General features: G+C 45.4%; 1 protein-coding gene across 1 annotated transcript in view; it reads right to left on the bottom strand.

Moving 5' to 3' along the window:
- Positions 1–6,258: 6,258 nt before the first annotated feature.
- The window catches only part of DPP4 (dipeptidyl peptidase 4), a 101,899-nt gene continuing 89,494 nt past the window's right edge, over positions 6,259–18,663 (bottom strand). The window contains exons 25-27 of the mRNA XM_075529134.1: positions 9,275–9,347; positions 8,936–9,009; positions 6,259–7,167 (exon numbers count right to left, since the gene is read on the bottom strand). Of these exons, the coding sequence (XP_075385249.1) occupies positions 7,066–7,167; positions 8,936–9,009; positions 9,275–9,347 (249 nt within the window). The 3' untranslated portion in view covers positions 6,259–7,065. The remainder of the gene's footprint in view (positions 7,168–8,935; positions 9,010–9,274; positions 9,348–18,663) is intronic.

Genomic DNA, 18,663 nt, shown 5'->3' with positions numbered 1-18,663 from the left:
TATCCAATGAGATTCTGTATTTCTGAGTATTTTTATAGTTATTTGGTCCTGGTGTGAATTTTAATGCTATTCCTATGTTAGCCCTAATCTTTTGAAATCTCATAAAGTATTATAAGAAAAATGTAGTGCTATATATATATTTACTCCTGACTTCAGATTCCTGGTCAAAATTGATGAATACCTTGACTGTAATTTATTGCAAAGTTTAAGTAATGTGTAAATGTGACTAGGATATTGTGTTTTTCACAACTAAGGAATGTTATGTGAAAATAAATATTATAAGTATCCTAATTTCCTTGCACATTTAAATTGTGATGCAGCGTGTCTTGTCTTTTTTATTTAATAGCACTAATCGGTAAGCCGTGTAGAACATTTGGATTACTTGGTTCTGATATGTACACCTATACATTTCTAAAGCAAAGCCAAGTTGGTGGTACAGATATTTTGAGATGATTGCGACTATTGGAACTTTACAGATAAAAGATGGTGAGAGGCCACCATGAATCAAAGTGGCCCCAATGGCAGTTCATTTTGCACGTCTTGTTTCATTTAGGATGCACTTCCTCGTTTTCAGAAAGTGGTGACCTGGGTGCAAATGGCATTTCACGTAACTAGTACAAACCTCCAACTCATTAGGAGGATCTTGAATTATTTGGATTCCGTAGATTTTTCTTTTTTCCCTAATGGGAGAAATGTTTCCTAAAATTTGGCTTCCCTTTCTTGGGGAATAGCTCAGAAGAGGCCACTGTACTTTTCCAGCCCTCGGACAACCTGTTACGGAAAATAGCATTCAAAACTCCAACCATACTGGCTAATCATTTTCTCCTGACTAGCCAACCAACTGAAGAAATGACGGAGGTTGTCTTGGTTCATTTACTTTGTAAGTGCTACTATTTGACATCTTATTGGGACATTTTCACTCAATTTGGTCTGAATGTCTCCTTGCTGTAGAGTGGGCCTATAGTTTGATAGAAGTTCACTATCGATGATTCACAAGCAGCATATATTTCATCAGCATCCTTAAGTCTTTTAGGATTTTTCTTGGCTCTTAAAAGTGCGGATTGCTTCCATCCCTACCTTGGTTGGCCTAGCTTTGATTTAACTTTGGCTCGTTTATTCCTGGTCACGTCACTACACTATTGCTATTGTACAATTTCTCTCCAAGTTTGCCTCTCGGTCTGTCTCACATTTGCACGCGGTGAAATGCACTTGGAACCAATTTAAAGTCTTAGAAGAATAACTTGGATAATACAAGTATTCCCTAAATATCTACGATGAGTGAGCAATTGCTGTCAGGTCCCATACAGATCAATATTCAGGCATTGCTCACCATACTTCATCTCAGAGCTAATTCATTGCTCTCCAGAAGACTGCATTCCACTGATGCCACCATGTCTCTGATTCAGGCCTAATCAGCATATGTGTTAACTATTTGAAACTAGGACCATGTTCCTTCCTCTAAGGTTGGGTGAATACATAACAGTTATGTAAATGTGATAGGTACTAAGTTTGTGCTATGATGAAGTGGTGAGTAACAAGGAGAGAAATTTAAGTGGGGAAAGCATTTGGGGAAATCTTTCTGGAAGGGGGAAAAGATTATATTGGTTAGGAGAGAAATGGGGATGAGGCTTACTACAGGAACTATAAAGACTTTCAAATCATGTCAGTCTTGAAATAGAGGTGAAATTATAAGCTGTGCAACATAGCTGGTGCCTGCCATATTTGGTGTATGGCCTGTGTGGAAACCAGTGAGTAGCCCCATAGGACAGAGTCATGGAGAAGTAGCAACGGCCCACAAGAAAGGGTAAAAATGCTCGTGGAAAACAGATCCTAAAAGATGTTAAATTATACACTAGGTGGGAAGAGAAAGAGGAAACCCATCACAAGCTTGGATATATAGCATACGCCCCCAGGGGCATGAATAACAGAAATGTGGGTGAAGGGAGACAATGGACAGTGTAAGACAGGAAATATCAACAACAATATATAGTTGATCAAGGATGCACAAGGGTGGTAGGGGAGGGAGAGTGAAAACAAGAGGAGCTGACACCAAGGGCTCAAGTAGAAAGAAAATTTCTTGGAAATGTTGATGGCAACAGATGCAGAAGTGTTCTCAGTACAATTGAATGGTGGAATGTCATAAGATTTGTAAGAGTCCCCCAATAAAACGATTAGTAATAATAATGATAAAAGAGTTGGAAAGCAAGGCCTTGGTGATAGAAAGAAAGCTGAAGATCTCATGGGTAAAAAATTATACACTAAGGTATTTGAGCCTAATTAAGAGCTTTGAGTAATGGAGTATACACAAACCTCTGACAAGGTAAGTGTCACAACGGAGTGGAGAATAGGATGGAGGAAGCGCAGAAGGATTTTCTTAGAGAAGCTGCCTACAGGATTATCCTCAAATGATCAAGTGAACCTCTTTGAGAGTGGTCTCTCAATGTCTAGGACGACTGAAATCAAACCGACTCAAGCATCCTCCTTGGGTACTTTCTAAGCAACTCCAGACATGAATAGCTTTAGTCCACAGCCTTGTATCGAGAGCATCCCCGGCAGATCTCTCTCCTCGGATGTATTTGAACATGTGTCCTGAAAAGAGGGGTCTTCACATTGCACCTGAGGCTACCAAGCAACTCTCCATTGGTGTTGCCTGTGGTGAGTCCTCACGGATTTGGACTCATGCCGTTGCTGAGTGACCTTGGAGGACAGAACAGAAATGCCCACCGGACATCTTAGGCTGTTGTCTTGGGGAGCAGACCACCAGGTCTGTCCTCCCGTGGAGCTGCTGGTAGATTTGAATCTCTGACCTTTCCATGAACAGCCTATGGTTTAACCCTTGCACTACCAGGACGTCTGAAGTATTGTTGCTGCTGCTGCTGCTAGTTGCAATTGTGTCATTTCTGATCCAGACTGACCCTTTGCACACAGACTTTCTGTGAGCTGCTCTTTTCACACCCAACAAAGGCTATCCACACAATCGTAAGGAAGGAACACCAGAAGATGCTGTAGCTCATGATGTAGTAGGGATGATGAAAAATCCCAAAAGGATTCTCTCAGCCATGTCAATATTGGACCCAAAGCAAATGCTTGCGGTACCCTCCTGTGTCCAGTCCCTGAGGGTGCAGGAACCTAATTATCCATCTGACAGTGGAACCATCAAAGCAGAAGAGGCTAAGTCAGGGGTCCTCAAATTTTTTAAACAGGGGGCCAGTTCACTGTCCCTCAGACCCGTTGGAGGGCTGGACTATAGGTTTAAAAAAAACTATGGACAAATTCCTATGCACACTGCACATATCTTATTTTGAAGTAAAAAACAAAATGGGGCAAAAACACACGGCGGGTAGGATAAATGTCCTCGGCGGGCCGCCTGTGGCCCGCGGGCTAAGTAGTTGTGACTAGAGGAAATAGGAGGAGAAAGGAAAGTCCCTGGTATTGTATGTATATGAGCAATCATCGCCAGGCAACAATCCTGTGCCATAGATATTTTTGTACTTTCTTCAAACCAAGGTTCTGGAATTCAATGAGGTCATGTCAAGTTCCCTAAAATGTTTCCCACTAGTGCTGACGGCACAGGGGGCGCGATGCTTGAGGGGCTAACCACAGGTTCGTGGTTCCAACCAGCTGCACCCCACAAAAAGATGAAGCTGTCTACTGCAGAAGGATTTACAGTCTCAGAAACCTTTTAGGGTTGTGCTCCTGTGGAAGCTGGTGCGGGCTGAGGGGCTCAGCCAGGTCTCTCGTCTGCAGTGCACGGCATCTCCAGCAGGAGGCGACATGAGACAACCTTATTCCTTATCAGAAGTATTCTAGTTCTTGACATGAGAATCAGGTTAAAATGAGAGCTGGCGTTCTTCTTCTGCAAAATCGCTTTAGCCTTTCACTTGTCTATACCCCACTATATACCGTCCTCACCCACAACCCCTTATAAGTCACAAACCATGGCATTTGGTAAGAGCGCGTAGTGGTTTGGTGGGTCCCGCTTCTCACCAGACTCACATCTGTTTTTAAGTCATTTGATGAAACTTGGTCTGAGTCAGATGAAGGACTATGTAGAATAAGAATTTTGATTAAGTTTGTTGAAGTTTATATCCTATTTACTTACCATAAGAGATGCCTTCCTCAGCAAGTAGTAAACACTTTGCTTTTTATCTATTCAGATTCTTAGATTTAAATGTCAATATGGCCACAGAAAGGTGACGATGATAAATTCTTCCCAAGCATGACCTTGGTCTTATAATACCATGTTCTGACTCTTTCCTAGGAGCCCTGGTGGCTTAGTGGTAACACGTTGTGCTGTTCACCTCAAGGTTGGCAGTTCAAGACCACCAGCTGCTCTGTGTGGGAAACTGAGGTTTCCTACTCCCATAAAGACTTATGGTCCCAGAAACTCACAGGGGCAGTTAGACTCTGTGGCAGTGAGTTTGAGTTTTGAATTTTTCATATCGGATGGTGAGGTCATTCCATATTATCACCATCTGTAACGCTTAGCAACAACAGCAAAAACCAAATCCACGGCCATGGGGTAGATTGCAACTGAGATCCACCCTCTCTATGGTTTCTGAGACTGTGATTCTTTACAGGAGCAGACAGCCTCATCTTGCTTCTGAGGAACACCTGGTGCGTTTGAACCACTGACTTCCAGTTAATGTCCCAACACTTACCTGTGCAGCACCAGGGTTACTTTCTACAACCCGTCCAAAAATCAAACCCAACTGCCACTGAGCTGATTCCAACACACGGGACCCTGTAGAACAGAGTAGATTGGGATGAGTAAATCTTTATGGGAGCTGCCAGCCTCATCTCTTTCTTGGAAGCTGGTGAGCTCAAGCTAGTGACCTTGCAGTTGGCAACCCAACTCAGAGCCCAATGAACTACCACGGACGGGGCTTCTCTGTGAGCCTCAGGCATCCTGGACGCACGTGCCCCCACTTATAAGAGCATGCGAAAAACATTCTTGGAGGGACACAGTGAACCAATTGTCAAAAAGTTGATGAAGAAACACGACTTCGCTTTTTGGAGGGCGATGGGGAGAGCTATTACTGTGTTTGGGTATGTTTTGTTTAAACCTTACTGAAATCTCAGTATCGTGCTGTAAATCTAATATTCTTATACATTAGAATTCTCACATGTCCTTAGGGAGAACAGCAAATGCCAGCAGCTCAGCCTGCCTGGGATAGCAGTGTCTAGCCAAAGCCCAGCACTGGAAACAATGACGTCCATTTGGAAATCATTGAGATTAGACGAGAAGCCATTGTTTCTTCAGTTACCGGGACATTCTGCCATTTAGGGTCTGAAATCGAAGCTTTCTCACATACAGCAATCATCACCGTCATCGTTACATTAGCCGAAATAATTAATTAGTCACACATGTAGGTGACTCATTGAACCTCCTCCCCACTCCCCTACCACCGTTTACTTTTGCTGAGCACCAGAGCTTCCACACTGGCACGTTGTTATCATTTATTCTTACGAGTGTTACCATCTCCCTATATCAAAATGATACCTTATATAGTATATCAACACTGTTCTAGTGTGCATCACCTGGATTTGGAAATGTTATCAAGAGGGAGCAGACCCAGGAGAAGGATGTCATGTTTGGTAAACATCCCAAGAGAAGGTCCTCGGTGAGCTGACTAACACAGTGGCTTCACCGACGGGCTCCTGCACAGCGACCTTTCGAAGGCAGCTGCAGCCCCAGGTGGAGGCTCATTTTGTTCCAGGGGAGTCTGACGGGGCCAACTCGGTGGCCCCTCACAGCCACAGCCACAACCAAACCACAACAACATTATCTCAAGGACTGAGAGAACTTCAAGCCAATGTGTCCAAAGGTATGTGTATGCACAGTGACAGATAGCGCGCATGCGGTAGACAAAACCATTATGGGCTGCTTAATTTAGCACATTTTTATGTATCAGATTTTTTACAAAAATGGAAATCTTTGCACGTTTTCAAGGTAGCCTGGGATAACTAAGAAAATAAACAAGAGCCTTTCTGGAGAAACACATCCATATGTCAGTGTGGTTTAGGTCTGATTCAAGGCATACTCCACTTAGTACCTCGGGAAAGAAAGAATGAGGACACAACCCTTGGCCCGGGGAAATGCCGTAGCATGGACTGCAGATCGCAATGCATCTCATTCCACAGAAATTAAAATATATATATTTTTTTTAATTGAGGTTTTCAAAAAAAGAAAAGAACAAAAACTCGATCCAAGGACTCTTTCAAGTTAGGATTTGTGAGACAAAATATTTTCCTCTTTCAACAGGGCAAGCTGATGTGTTCACATCCAGTTCCAAGTTGCCTCTTTCTTCCACTCTGAAACATCAGTCTTGTCTTTTGAGACACAGGCTTTCCATGCCCCTGGCTGTGTTTTCGTAGCACCTGTAGCCATAACTGGCACCTGGGGCCCTTGCTTGGCTGGCAGTTTCTCTTGCATTTCTCTGGAATCGAGTCAACGGCTGTGGTTTTACTCAGAAGTCGCTGCTTTGCATCTATGATTTCCTGAGACGGTTTGAATCATCGTTCTCAGAAAACTGTGCCCGTCTGGCTGTGAGCAGCTCTTCTCTGAGGGAGCTGACAGCAGCCTGGTGGGGTTAGCGTGCCCGGTGTTGGGTTCCCAGGCTGTCTTCTCTGCCACCCTCTATTGTTCTTGCCTCTGCCCTGGGGACAGCACTGCCCACATCTTGACAGCCCTTTCAAGAGGAGGAGGATCTCAGCTAGTCCAGTTAGAAAAAGAGAAACTCTGTCCAGGAACCTATGCAAAATGCCCATTTTAAAAAAATCATATTTTCTCTTATTTCAGCAGCTGACATGGAAATGATTTAAGATGATAAACAAAACTGGGCTGAATCATTTCACACTTTTTTTAGGAAGGGGTATAAAATAATAATCTGCTGCAAAGTCAGCAAGCTTTACTTAGGGCTATATAGCCTTACAACTGGGAGGGGGGGTCATCTTAAATTTCTTGAGCTGAGTATATTTTCCATAAGATCTTGACAGTACAGGTTTGAGATAATGGAAACAAAAGTGGCTGATCAGCTTTAAATGGCCCGCTATGGCAAGGTGCTAAGGAAGGGAGAAACATTGTTTTAGGAAGTGGCTCATGTGGGTATATATATGTTGGTGGGCTGAGCTGCTTGCTATTCCATGGTCTTCATCCGTGTACCACTGGGGAGAGGAAGAAAAAGGGGCCAGCGTTAGGAACCCAGCTCTTCCCCACCCCCACCCCCAACCCCCATCAATTCTCATGAGCCCTTTTGAGTGTGCCGATATAAAGCAGGCTTTTTAAATTTGTGAAACAGTTTATAAACATAAGCTTGATCAAAAAAAGCTACCAATTACTAATTTTCCCCAGAATTCTTCCTGGGCTTGTTTTGGTCTCCAAATGTCTGCCCTTGAAGGTGCCGAGAGAAAACTCGATTTTTTTTTCTTTTACTACACGGTGCTTTTAACGACATGCACACTGTAAGGAACACACACACCCAAGTTCATTTCGGAATCAACAGGAGAGCAGTGAGCTTGGGTTTCCATCACTCACAGGACTCTTAAAGCCACACCTTGCTTAGAAGACAAGGCTCGGTCCACTGAGCCTACCTGTTTATGATGAAGTGTTATCAAGTGTCAAATTTCTCTTACTCTGTAGTTGGATAAGCTATATTGAAATAAATGAGGATTTTTACAAGCAATTTTTTTTCCAATATAGATCCCTCAGGAGTTGGAAATATCTATTTTTCAGCAGGAGACCCACATGTGTAATGGAAGTGAAGTCAAAAGTCAAGCGTATTATTTGTAAACCCATCAGATTTTTCTCACTGGTGTATTTGAAAAATCTGTAGGCCTGACATGTATATAGAAAGAGCTTAAGACTTGAGGCAAAAATGTAACAACTCATTGCTCTATTAAACAAGTCAAAAATCACAAACACGCATTATATCAGGGAGTTGTTAAAATCTGCATCATGAGCTATCATTCTTTGAATAGTGAAAATCCTAACTTTATAAGAAAAAAATAAACCTTAAACTGTGCTTAAAGACCTGTCCCAAAGGATGTGTGTCCATTTCCTTAGTGTCCAAACTATTGCTCCGCAGCGGGCAGCATCTCAGCTGAGCTCAGAGCAAAGTATGGATGCGAGAAGAGACCAGAGAAAAGCACGCTTTGCTGCCTAAAACAGATGCGTTTTGCACAAAAATATTTAGTTCCTCTCTCTCTCTCTCTCTCTCTCTCTCTCTCTCTCTCTCTCTCTCTCTCTCTCTCTCTCTCTCTCTCTCTCACACACACACACACACACACACACACATGTTTTCTTCTTAACCAGAAAAACTATTGCAGAAAATGGGTTTACCTTAAAACCCAGAAATATCCTCTGTATAGGCAGCAGCAGCTCTCGCCATTTCTGATTTTTTAAAACAAGTCTAGTTGTCTGCTGCCTGTGGCTATCCAACACAAGATAACATGGAAATTGTAAAAGCTGAAGTGTGCTGATTATTAATACCCCACTGTTGGTGGAGCGGCAATATAGAGATCCCAGACAGAAATGGGTTTTCATCTTTGAGCTGGGCTGTTATCATGCGGGTTTCACTTTAGAGTTACTCTGCCACACGTTGACGGCATCAGTGATTCCTTTTGAATCACACCTGGGGAAGGGGAGCCTGAAGAATCTCATGGACAGGGGAGCAGTGTGTGTACACTTCTGGGATATCCAGAAGGATACTTCGCAACCCCAAACTCTCTAGCTTTCTAGAACACTGCTCTGTGAAGGGTTCACAGGCATCAGTTCACTGAATTCACATTGGAAACATTAAAAAACAACAACAACAACAACAACCCTTTTCATTCCTCCCCTGCTTCTGCTGGACATCTGTGAGCTGTAGTCCAGAGATAGGTAACCAGAGCCCCACCAGCAGCTTCCCTCCCCTTGCACAAACGTGTGCTGTACCATTGCCTGGAAATCCACTCCAGCATCCACCAGCGCTTTGGAGATCTGAGCTGACTGCTGAAAGTGAACGTTATCTGTGGGGAGAGAAGGGAGACATCAAGTAGCTAACAGCTGCTCTGGTTTCCTGATAGCAAGGGGTGGGGGCCGCACAAGAAGGAAGGGACAGTCTGAAGTTCTAGGACTCAGCATCCCATTTAGTCCAAGACAAGTGAGTTGTGGAAATCAACACTGTTTTATTGAAGTAAATGTAACAGTCTTGCCCCTCATGCTTTTGTTTTGTCAGTAGTGAAATTGCAAACCTGTCTGTGATACTAAAAAGTCTAATTAACTGAAACTCACCATCTGCTGTTCCATGAATAAGGAGGTACTCAACTTGCTTAAAATTTTCAGCTCTGCTCATGACTGTTGAATTCTGGAATTGGGGGGGGGGGGAGAGAATGTCATTATTCAAAGAAGGATCTGCCATAAACTGATTTTTCACTTCAGTTTACAAAATAAAATGTTTTCAGCTGGGGCCCCCTTTGATACAAAATATAGCAAACCGATATTCAAGCAAATGCTGTCTCCATGCATGGCAGAATGCAGAACATGCCCCGTGTGGGGAGACAGGGCTGGGAGGGAGCTGCCTCAGCTTCCCTGTGCATGCAGGAAGTGGGCACACGTTCCCGGGGCTGCACGCAAAGCCCCTGGAGTCCGCGATCCCAGATGGGCTGTGTCCTAGGCATTAGCACAGGGCAGAATCTCATATTAGCAATGTATGTTCCATGGGCTTCTGTTGTAGTTCAGCCAAAAAGTGTATCACCATGGCAACCATGCATCACGTGATGCTCTACATGCTACATTTCCAAAGCCTCGACATAGCATTTGCAGCAAAACATACTGTGCAATATGTCATATGAACTTTGGTCTACATGCTAGGCTTGGAATGAAGAGCAACATATTACCTCTTTGGGAACAGATGTTTCAAACCTCGGCAAATGGAACATATGGGAGGGGAGAGGGGTGAAAAGATCAAGGGTGGCCTTAGAATAGCAGTGGGTGCTGCTGTCTGCTTTACTCTGCGATGAGGAACATGCTGCTATTGGATCAAGCAAGTTAGTCCCAAAAGCAGCCTGAGAAATAGAATTTAAAAAAATAAATAAATGAAAGTGAGGTCAGCTTGTTGAAGACTGCCTGAGTCAGGTAAGGCTTCTGGAATGCACATCTGAGGATTTAGAGTTTGGGGTTTTTTGTTTTTTTTTAAGCCCTTGCAAGAGTAGCTCTGGCCATTTGATCTTAATTTGGCCATATTTACAAAGTTGGGATGAAGGTAGATAACGCTTCATAGATGCCATAGTGCCCCTGGGAGGGGATGGGTCTGTCTGTACATCCTCCTGAACCTCTCAATGGGCTTTCAATCTGTTAGCTTAGTCTGGAAGCATCTTGGTGACTCAAAGTCAATGGGATGAGAGCCGGTGTTCACATTGCACAGATATGCTTATATCTGTATTCCAGCTTAAGCGGTTTGATGGGAGCCCGGTGGCCTGGCAGGAAGGGAATGGGGTTTAGGCAGCGGGGGACCTGCTTCTCTTTTAGTCCGAGCATCTGTATCAGTGAGCTACATGGGGGGGTGGGGAGGCACATGCTGCTTTCTAAGCTTTGTTTTCTGCACACACAAAAAAGGCAATAGAATAACTCGCAGAAATTTGAATCAAGAAACAGCATGGCTTTCATTCATTCATTCATTGAGGTAGAAATTGGTGACACTGGCGTGAAAGTACTATGACAATGTCTCTGGATCCAATGGCGTTCTGTCTAGCGCTTTCAGGCTTAAGTCACTCAAGGTGTTTGCTGACCTGCTTGAGACTTCCAAGCTTCCCTGGTCCTGAAAAACTTCGGGCAAGTACCCTCCCACTCACGGACTGGTGGATTCTCACTTGTTCAGCCTCTATTGCATTTCTGACGCAGATTGAGAGGTTACTCATGACGTCCACAATACACACTTTGGCTTCTTCTAAAGCCTCACACTTATTTAGTCTTAAGACCCTGGTAAGTCTGTTCACATACAAATCCATCTATCCCATTTCATTTTGAAATCATGTGCAAGGATATCTAGTTCTGTGTGCCCCTTAAACACCGTGGACAAGGGATTTTGCTCATTTCTCATTGTGCCCTCTTAGCATCGATGACAGTGCTAAATGTATGTCAGTGCAATGAATACATGGGAAAAATTACTAACCACTTATTCTGGGCTGCCCTCAATAGCCAGTCCTCATTTTGCAAGGGCAAGTGGGAATATCTGGGAATATCTGGGCAAGTGGGAATATCTGGGAATATCTGGGCAAGTGGGAATATCTGGGAGAGGTGGAATAAAATATTCTCGTTGGGAACTGACTGAGCGCCGCCCTTCCCACTCTGGACGCATCCACAATGCTGTTAATAAAGAACAGCTGGCGTTGAGAGTGCGCACACGCTGTGCCAAGCACTGTGACAGATGACAGTTCATCCTCCCAACATCCCTGTGAGATAGGGATGTGCCGTTCCTGTTCTACAAGCAGAGCCATCGAGCTTTAGAAGGTGAGTCACTGGCAGCAGACGACATCGGTGGGAGTGTCATTGCTGGTCTTGTACTCTGACTAGAGAAAGCTCTGTTGAACGCCCATTCTGCTCGGGGTCTCTACGTAAACTCCCAGCTGCTCATGACGAGATCTTGCAGTGAAGGAACAGTCTGACATAGAATGGTAATTAGCCATGCTGCGATGTGAAGCACACGCAGATCCACCAGGTACACGCTGGCTCCTGAGACCCTGGGCTTTCCCCCGACTACACGAGACAGAGGAGAGATCGGTCCGCGCAGCCAGGTGAGATGTGGGAGGCGCTTGTTTCTGATTGTGCAGCTGATAGACTCGTATGGCTCAATGCAGCAAGGGAACGCTGAGCATGGTTTCTCTCTTCTTTTTTTGCCACTCAGAGGATCAAGGGTAAAAGCCCATTTCCCAAAGTCGCTGGTTTGAGGCACCCACAGCTGTGCACAAGGAGAGCTGAGGCTGGAATCTCAGCTTTAAGGAGTTCGCATTATGATTCTCAATCTCAGGCCCTCATCCTGCCTGTTAATCCTGCTTGAAGTTACCATGGTTGTACTGCTGTGTCCTCTCACCTTGATCCTCCCCAACTTCAACCTCACTCTGTGCTCGTGAGAAACAGACGACTTCAGCACCCAGACCTGACCCAAATCGACACCCATGGGCCTCCCCCATCTCAATGCCTGGCCCTCCTTAGCGTAGCAGCTTGGAGAGCACACACTGCTCCTAAGACCTCCCCAAACCATGAAACCGAGAAATGCCATTGAGACAGAGAGAGTGTCATCGTTAGGAGACATATGAATTCACAGGACAGTTAGCAAGGAAATGGGATAACTACTGGAGTTTGGACCAAAACAGTTTCTGGCTGCCTTTTTTTTTTTCTTAAATGGAGTGAATACAGGCTGAAAGAAGACAATTTTTATAAACAAGTAAAACCCCGAGCCTAAGATAAATGTTGTGATGTACACACTGTAGCTGTGATGAACTAGACATGGTGAGAAATGCAACATACTGAGAAAAAGACGAAAACTGTGATAAAAGTGTCACGATGCAAATTGTTTTACATTAACAATATTACACTACAAAGAAAGAAAGACAAATACTTTAATGCAGCAAGAGAAAAATAAAACAAAAGCTTCCTTTGCAGAGGCTACATAGAGAAGTGGCCGTTTCGAATGCACGCTTCCCCAGCTCCGAGGGAGGAGCCTTCGAGGGACCTCTGGGGAAGGGGAGGCAAGCACCCCAAAGGGATAAAGGCACTTCACAGGCTGCAGGGGAGGCGTTTTCTCCCCCAGAACGAGGCTGCTGTGTGACCTTGCCTCTGGGACTGCTGATCCTTCCCAAGGAGGATGTGCCTCCTGTCTCCTGAGTCCACACTCTTGACCGCACTCCGAATGCTTTGACCTGGGAGCTGCACCACCGATGCCAGCGCAGGACCTGCAGGCCTGGACTTACCGATCATTTGCAACCAGAAAACCTTGACATGTGCTCATTTTACTCGCCCCCATCGAATAATCCCCCCTTTGTCTACCGATGGAAGCAGAAATATAAAAGGAAATGGATGATTATCTTAGAAGCCGAATAGTCTATCACCCAACTACTAAAAAGGAAGCTCCGAGTGATAAATGGGTGGTGCAGTTGGCGCGCTCTTGAGGCTAGAAACTTCCGGGGGAACCCTGCTGCCAGCAACAGCCTGGCAAGGGGAAGTGGGAAGGATTGGTCCAGTGGCAGTGCCGATTCCACAGCATCTCTGCAAGAAGTTTCTTTTCATTCAAGCCCCAAGAAGAACCATCTGTAACTGCTTGTTGGAGCATGCTGGTTCCTCAGTTACCTTCCAACAAATAAATCTTTGTATTTTTGAAATAAAAGAGGGAGCCGAGGGAACAGGGTAGTCCCATGACAGAGAGACAGTCTAACAATCCTTCAGCTGCCCCCTTGGGCCATCGAGTTACCAGGAGGGTAATCAAGACGGCAACTGCCGTGTTTTGAAAGCTTACTTTAGGGCGGGTGTGTGTGTGTGTGTGTGTGTGCGTGATTTAATCCTTTCAATGGTTCCACAAGGTGGGTCTGGCTACTCCCATTGCCCAGATGAGGAAATTGAGGTCCAGAGATCCTAAGGCCAAGATTATACTGCTAATAAGTGGTAGAAATGAAATCTGAATATTGGTCTAACTCCCAAGGTTGTGTACTGTCTCATAATATTGTCCTGACCCCTTGGCCTCACAGCTAACCCACCCAGCGCTATTTCTAGGCTCTGGTAGAAAGCGCACACAGACACTGTGCTGCGGTGAGCTTCTCCAGAGGAGGGTCACCTTGCTTGCTCTCTGCCTCTTCCCCTGGCAACCAAAGCCTCCCAAACTGCATCATGCCATTTTGGGAAACACCATTAGTGCCACAATGCACGCCTCAGAAAATGTTGAGGAAAAGAAATGACATCAACCCACGATATCGGATATTTCACTTGTTTACGTCTATCAAACAACTGCATCCATGGGAGACGCCAAGGTAAAAGCTCCCAGCCACCCCGGACAGGGGGCTCTGCTTCGGGCCTCACTAAGCCTCACTGGCTTCTTTAAAGATCACACAGCAGTCAACATTTTATCAGCACTCAACAAACAAGTTAAGGTTTGGCTTGCATCTGAAGGTCTCTCTCCCTTTGGCATATTCTGGGATAATGGAACAAATGTCAAATCAGTACAAGATGGCATATTTACAAAATTGCACCCTGTTTTGCATAACCTAACGATGCAGCAGTTCTTAAGGATTGAACATTTCAAATCTGCTAGCAGAAGACTGCCAAATCTATGACTGTTTCATACACTTGCCAAAAGCCTATCAAATTTTGAGCAAAATGCAAAATAAATCTCCTCTACAAGTTAAATCAGTCCCTTCTGTGTGTTCCACGCTGCCCTCCTCTCTTGGCAATACAGCTCAGGACTTGGGTCCTATTTCTCCTGCCCTTGATCATTCCCTTCTTTCTTGGTGTATTCCCAAATCCCTTCTCTCCCCAAGCTCAAAGCCAATCTTACTGGCCACCATTTGGCCCGCTCTTTGCCCAGCCCTTATTCTGGGTTATCCCTTGGTTTATGGAACTTCTTGAATCCCCAGAAAGCCAGTGCTACCTACTGTCTATCTGCTACTCATTCGCCCACTGTGCTCTTCTGCCCTTCGTCCTCTAAGCAAGCAGCTGAGGGCAGCTTGGCTCTGCCCTGCCCTCGCTCCCTTTAGCTTTCTCTAGTGGCTTCAAAGAAGTACTCCCTCCCTTTGGCACTTCGCAACAGCTCCAGGCTACATAACATTGTGTGCCTGAGCCTCCGGGTCAGTAGGATGATGTCAATGGGAGCATTCGTCTCAGAGCTCGGTGAGGAGCTTAGAACAGCATCTGGCCTGTAGCAGCACGTAGTCGATGGGCGCTGCCCAGGGTTTGTTGTCCTTCACACACCATTTGGAAGCGTTTATGTATTTTATTTTCTGTTTGTTTCCTGTTCGGCAGCTCGTGCACATTTTATTTCACACCGTCAGCTGCAATCGCCCGCAATTAGTTTTCTAAACCAAAGGACTTCCCTTCAGCGCCGTCCTTACAAGGAAACCCGAAGAGTGCATGCCTGAAGCTGGACCCATGTTGGTTGCAGAAGAACAGAAGTCAGGGAAAGGCCCAACCTTCGCAGCCACTCTTCCCCGCCGCACGTGCCTCCAAGCGATAGAGTTCGTGAGGCAATGTAGACGTGACCACCAGTCTCGTCCATGCATTTTGAGTGCCTTCTCTTAGTCTAGCTTGTGTTTTTATGTTTTTGTTTCTTACTAATTCTTTTTTGTTTCTCTCCCAAAGTCATGTGCGTATATATCAAAGCAAAGCAAAGCAAAATCAAACCAAAATACTAGGTGTCTTGAATGAGTAACTGGAAAAAAGTCTATCATTCCCCAATTTTTTTTTTTCCAAACCAATCCAAGTTTGACTGCCAACCCATCCACATTAACCCAAAGCCCACTCCTCAAGTGGGGCAACAATTGCAATTGCTTATTTCTGCTTGGGACAAGGGTTGTCTCACTGACGACATGTTTACTTTGCTCAAGTTCTGACACCATTTCTATCTGTGATGGGCCCAGAACTCACCACAGAAAAAGACAGAGCCACATGGCCCAATCGTCCTGGTGTGTCAATCCTCCACTTTGGCCGCCCACAATAGGGCTTCTGTGGCTGGCTCCTTCGAGTTTGAGGGAAATGAGCCACTTCCTTCCACTCTGCATTCCCAATTTCCATGAAAGGGCTCTCGCTACTTTACAAATCAGGCTAGACCAGAGGATGCACACTAGTACAGATAGGAACTGGAAACACAGGGTATCCAGGGTGATGATCCCTTCAGGACCAGTGGTGTGAGTGGCGGTACTGGGAGGGTAGAGGAGAGTGGGTTGGAAAGAGGGAACCAATTACAATGATCTACATGTGACCTCCTCCCTGGGGGACGGACAGCAGAAAAATGGGTGAAGGGAGACATCGGACAGGGCAAGATATGACAAGATAATAATTTATAAATTATCAAGGGTTCATGAGGGAAGAGGGGGCAGGGAGGGAGGGGAAAAATGAGCTGATGCCAGGGGCTTGGGTGGAGAGAGGATGTTTTGAGAATCATGAGGGCAATGAATATACAAGTGTGCTTTACACAATTGATGTATGTATGGATTGTGATAAGAGTTGTATGAGCCCCTAATAAAACTATTTTAAAAAGAAAGAAAGTGCTCTCCCTGTGCTACTTGACAAAAAGAAACTCTTAGGGACTCATTGTGTTTGTCACTGGATCGAGTCTAAGCCTTACCACCAGGATTCCCTTGTCTGTACGGCACACCCCAGCACTCGGACGCAGTCCCACAGATGTGAGCGAGCAAAGAGAGCACCCAGGTGAGGTGCTTCCACCAGGGCACCCTGCCTATTTCCCCTGAGAAGGCAACCACTTTCCTAGATGGCAAACGGGAACTTCATTCCCCGAGATATGCTTCTCTTGGTGATGTTTCCATCCTTGCATTCAAATTCAGCTCAATAATGACCTAGGAAGGGATCCCTTTCCTCCTCTGAGTTTTATTAAGAGCTACAGTCTTCTCCAGAGGCCACCGTTCTGGCTGCTGCATGGCCGGTTCTTCAGCGGGAAGGGGTATCTGCTGAGAACATAGCCCAAGATCAAGGCCATCCTTTTCCTGAGTGACTAGAAGGAAATCAACCAGCTCCATGAAATGTTGATCATTTCCTCCTGACACAGAGAAATGCATGGGGTGGTGAGAGCTGTCGTCTTTGTCTTTCCAAAGAAGGAAGGAGAGAGAGAGAGAGAGAGAGAGAGAGAGAGAGAGAGAGAGAGAGAGAGAGAGAGAGAGAGAGAGAGAGGAGGAAAAACAACCTGGGAAAAAAGGGCAAAGATGGGGTCCCAGGGGCAGCTGGGGCCTGGGAGGAAAATAGAATCCTGAATGCATTCTTGCCAGAGACAAAAGCACAGGCTCCTTTGAAAAACAAAGGAGGGCGGCTTTCTCCTGAAGCATGCTGGGCGTCAAAAATAGGCCCCTGGATTCCTTTCTCTGCAGTCAAGGAAGCAACTTCCCAAGGTGGAGACAAGTCAGGGACCGCACTCCCTCACTCTCTCCTGCCCACCTTAGTGATCACCCTCCTAAATAATTCCTCTGAGTAACACATTGGGAACCTTTCGCTCCCTGGTACTGGCAGTTTTAATGTGTCCATTGCCAGCAGTGAGTTTTGTGCCAAGAAAATGCGACTCCTGGCGTGGAAGGATCCAACAGTCCTCTCGTGCCATCTGTGCAGTGAAGCGCAAGCGTGACTTTGTGCACCCAGTGTGCATGTGTTGCCATTGGCAGTAGGAAGTGACTTCTATTTACATGACTACCTCACGCGGAGAACACCTAAGGGGAAAGATGAAAATGGCCACCGCGGTGGTGGCGGGGTGGGGTTAGGGAAGAGGGGACTCGTGTGGGAAGGAGAACCCTATAGGAAAGATAGGAAATGAGGCAGGTTGACATGGCGGAATATACTGCTTCATCCTAAATCGGGAAGAGACTTCTTAAGGAAGAAGCACCCACCCTGTTATCTAATCTGTATCAAGGAAAGTCAAGTAGGAGAGATGCCAAGGGCTTCCTTAGACATCAAGATTGATACTTGACCATGTACTTCTAAAGCTGAGAACGGGATTTTTAAAGGGAACTGTTGACTCATCACGTGCTGTGTTCTAGAGTTAGGGCTCTAGGGTGAGGCTCCTGGTAAGTTCATCTCTACAGTTTCAGGAGCTTGCAGGACTTGGGGGTATCTAAGAAAGACCTGCAGCAGCTCAGATAAGAGAGCTTACCCACAGGAGAGATGGGAGAAAGGCGGTCAGTTCATTCACAAGAAAATGGACATTGGGCCTCTACTCAAGTATTCCGTCAATGCAAGAATACTTTGTTCTATTAAACTGGCATTACATGATGCTCATCTTCCTGACACAATCGCTGAAGACAAAGCAGGTGCATAAGCAAATGGGGTGAAGAAAGCTGATGGAGCCTAGCTATCAAAAGATAGAGCATCGAGGGTCTTAAAGACTTGAAGGTAAACAAGTGGCCATCTAGCTTGGAAGCAACAAAGCCCATGTGGAAGAAGCACACCAGCCTATGTGACCATGAGGTGTCAAAGGGATGAGGTATCGGGCATCAAAGAACAAAAAAGTCATATCATGATGAATGAGGGGAACTGCGGAGTGGGGACACAAAGCCCATCTGTAGGCAACTGGACATCCCTTTAAGGAAGGGTCGTGGGGAGGAGATGAGCCACTCAGGGTGCGATGTAGCAATGGTGAAACATACAACTTTCCTCTAGTTCCTAAATGCTGCCCCCCCCCCTCCCCGGGAGGAACCAATTACAGAGATCTACATATAACCTCCTCCCTGGGGGACGGACAACAGAAAAGTGGGTGAAGAGACATTGGACAGTTAAAGATATGACAAAATAATAATTTATAAATTATCAAGGGTTCATGAGGGAGGGGGAGAGGGGAAGGAGGGGGAAAATGAGGAGCTGATGTCAGGGGCTTACATGGAGAGCAAATGTTTTGAGATTGATGAGGGTAATGAATGTACAAATGTGTTTTACAGAATTGATGTATGTGTGGATTGTGAAAAGAGTTGTATGAGCCCCCA

Source organism: Tenrec ecaudatus, chromosome 13, assembly GCF_050624435.1.
Source record: "Tenrec ecaudatus isolate mTenEca1 chromosome 13, mTenEca1.hap1, whole genome shotgun sequence".
Lineage (NCBI taxonomy): Eukaryota > Metazoa > Chordata > Mammalia > Afrosoricida > Tenrecidae > Tenrec > Tenrec ecaudatus.
Note: the sequence above shows the minus strand (reverse complement) of the source record. Positions and strands in the feature narration are given on the sequence as shown.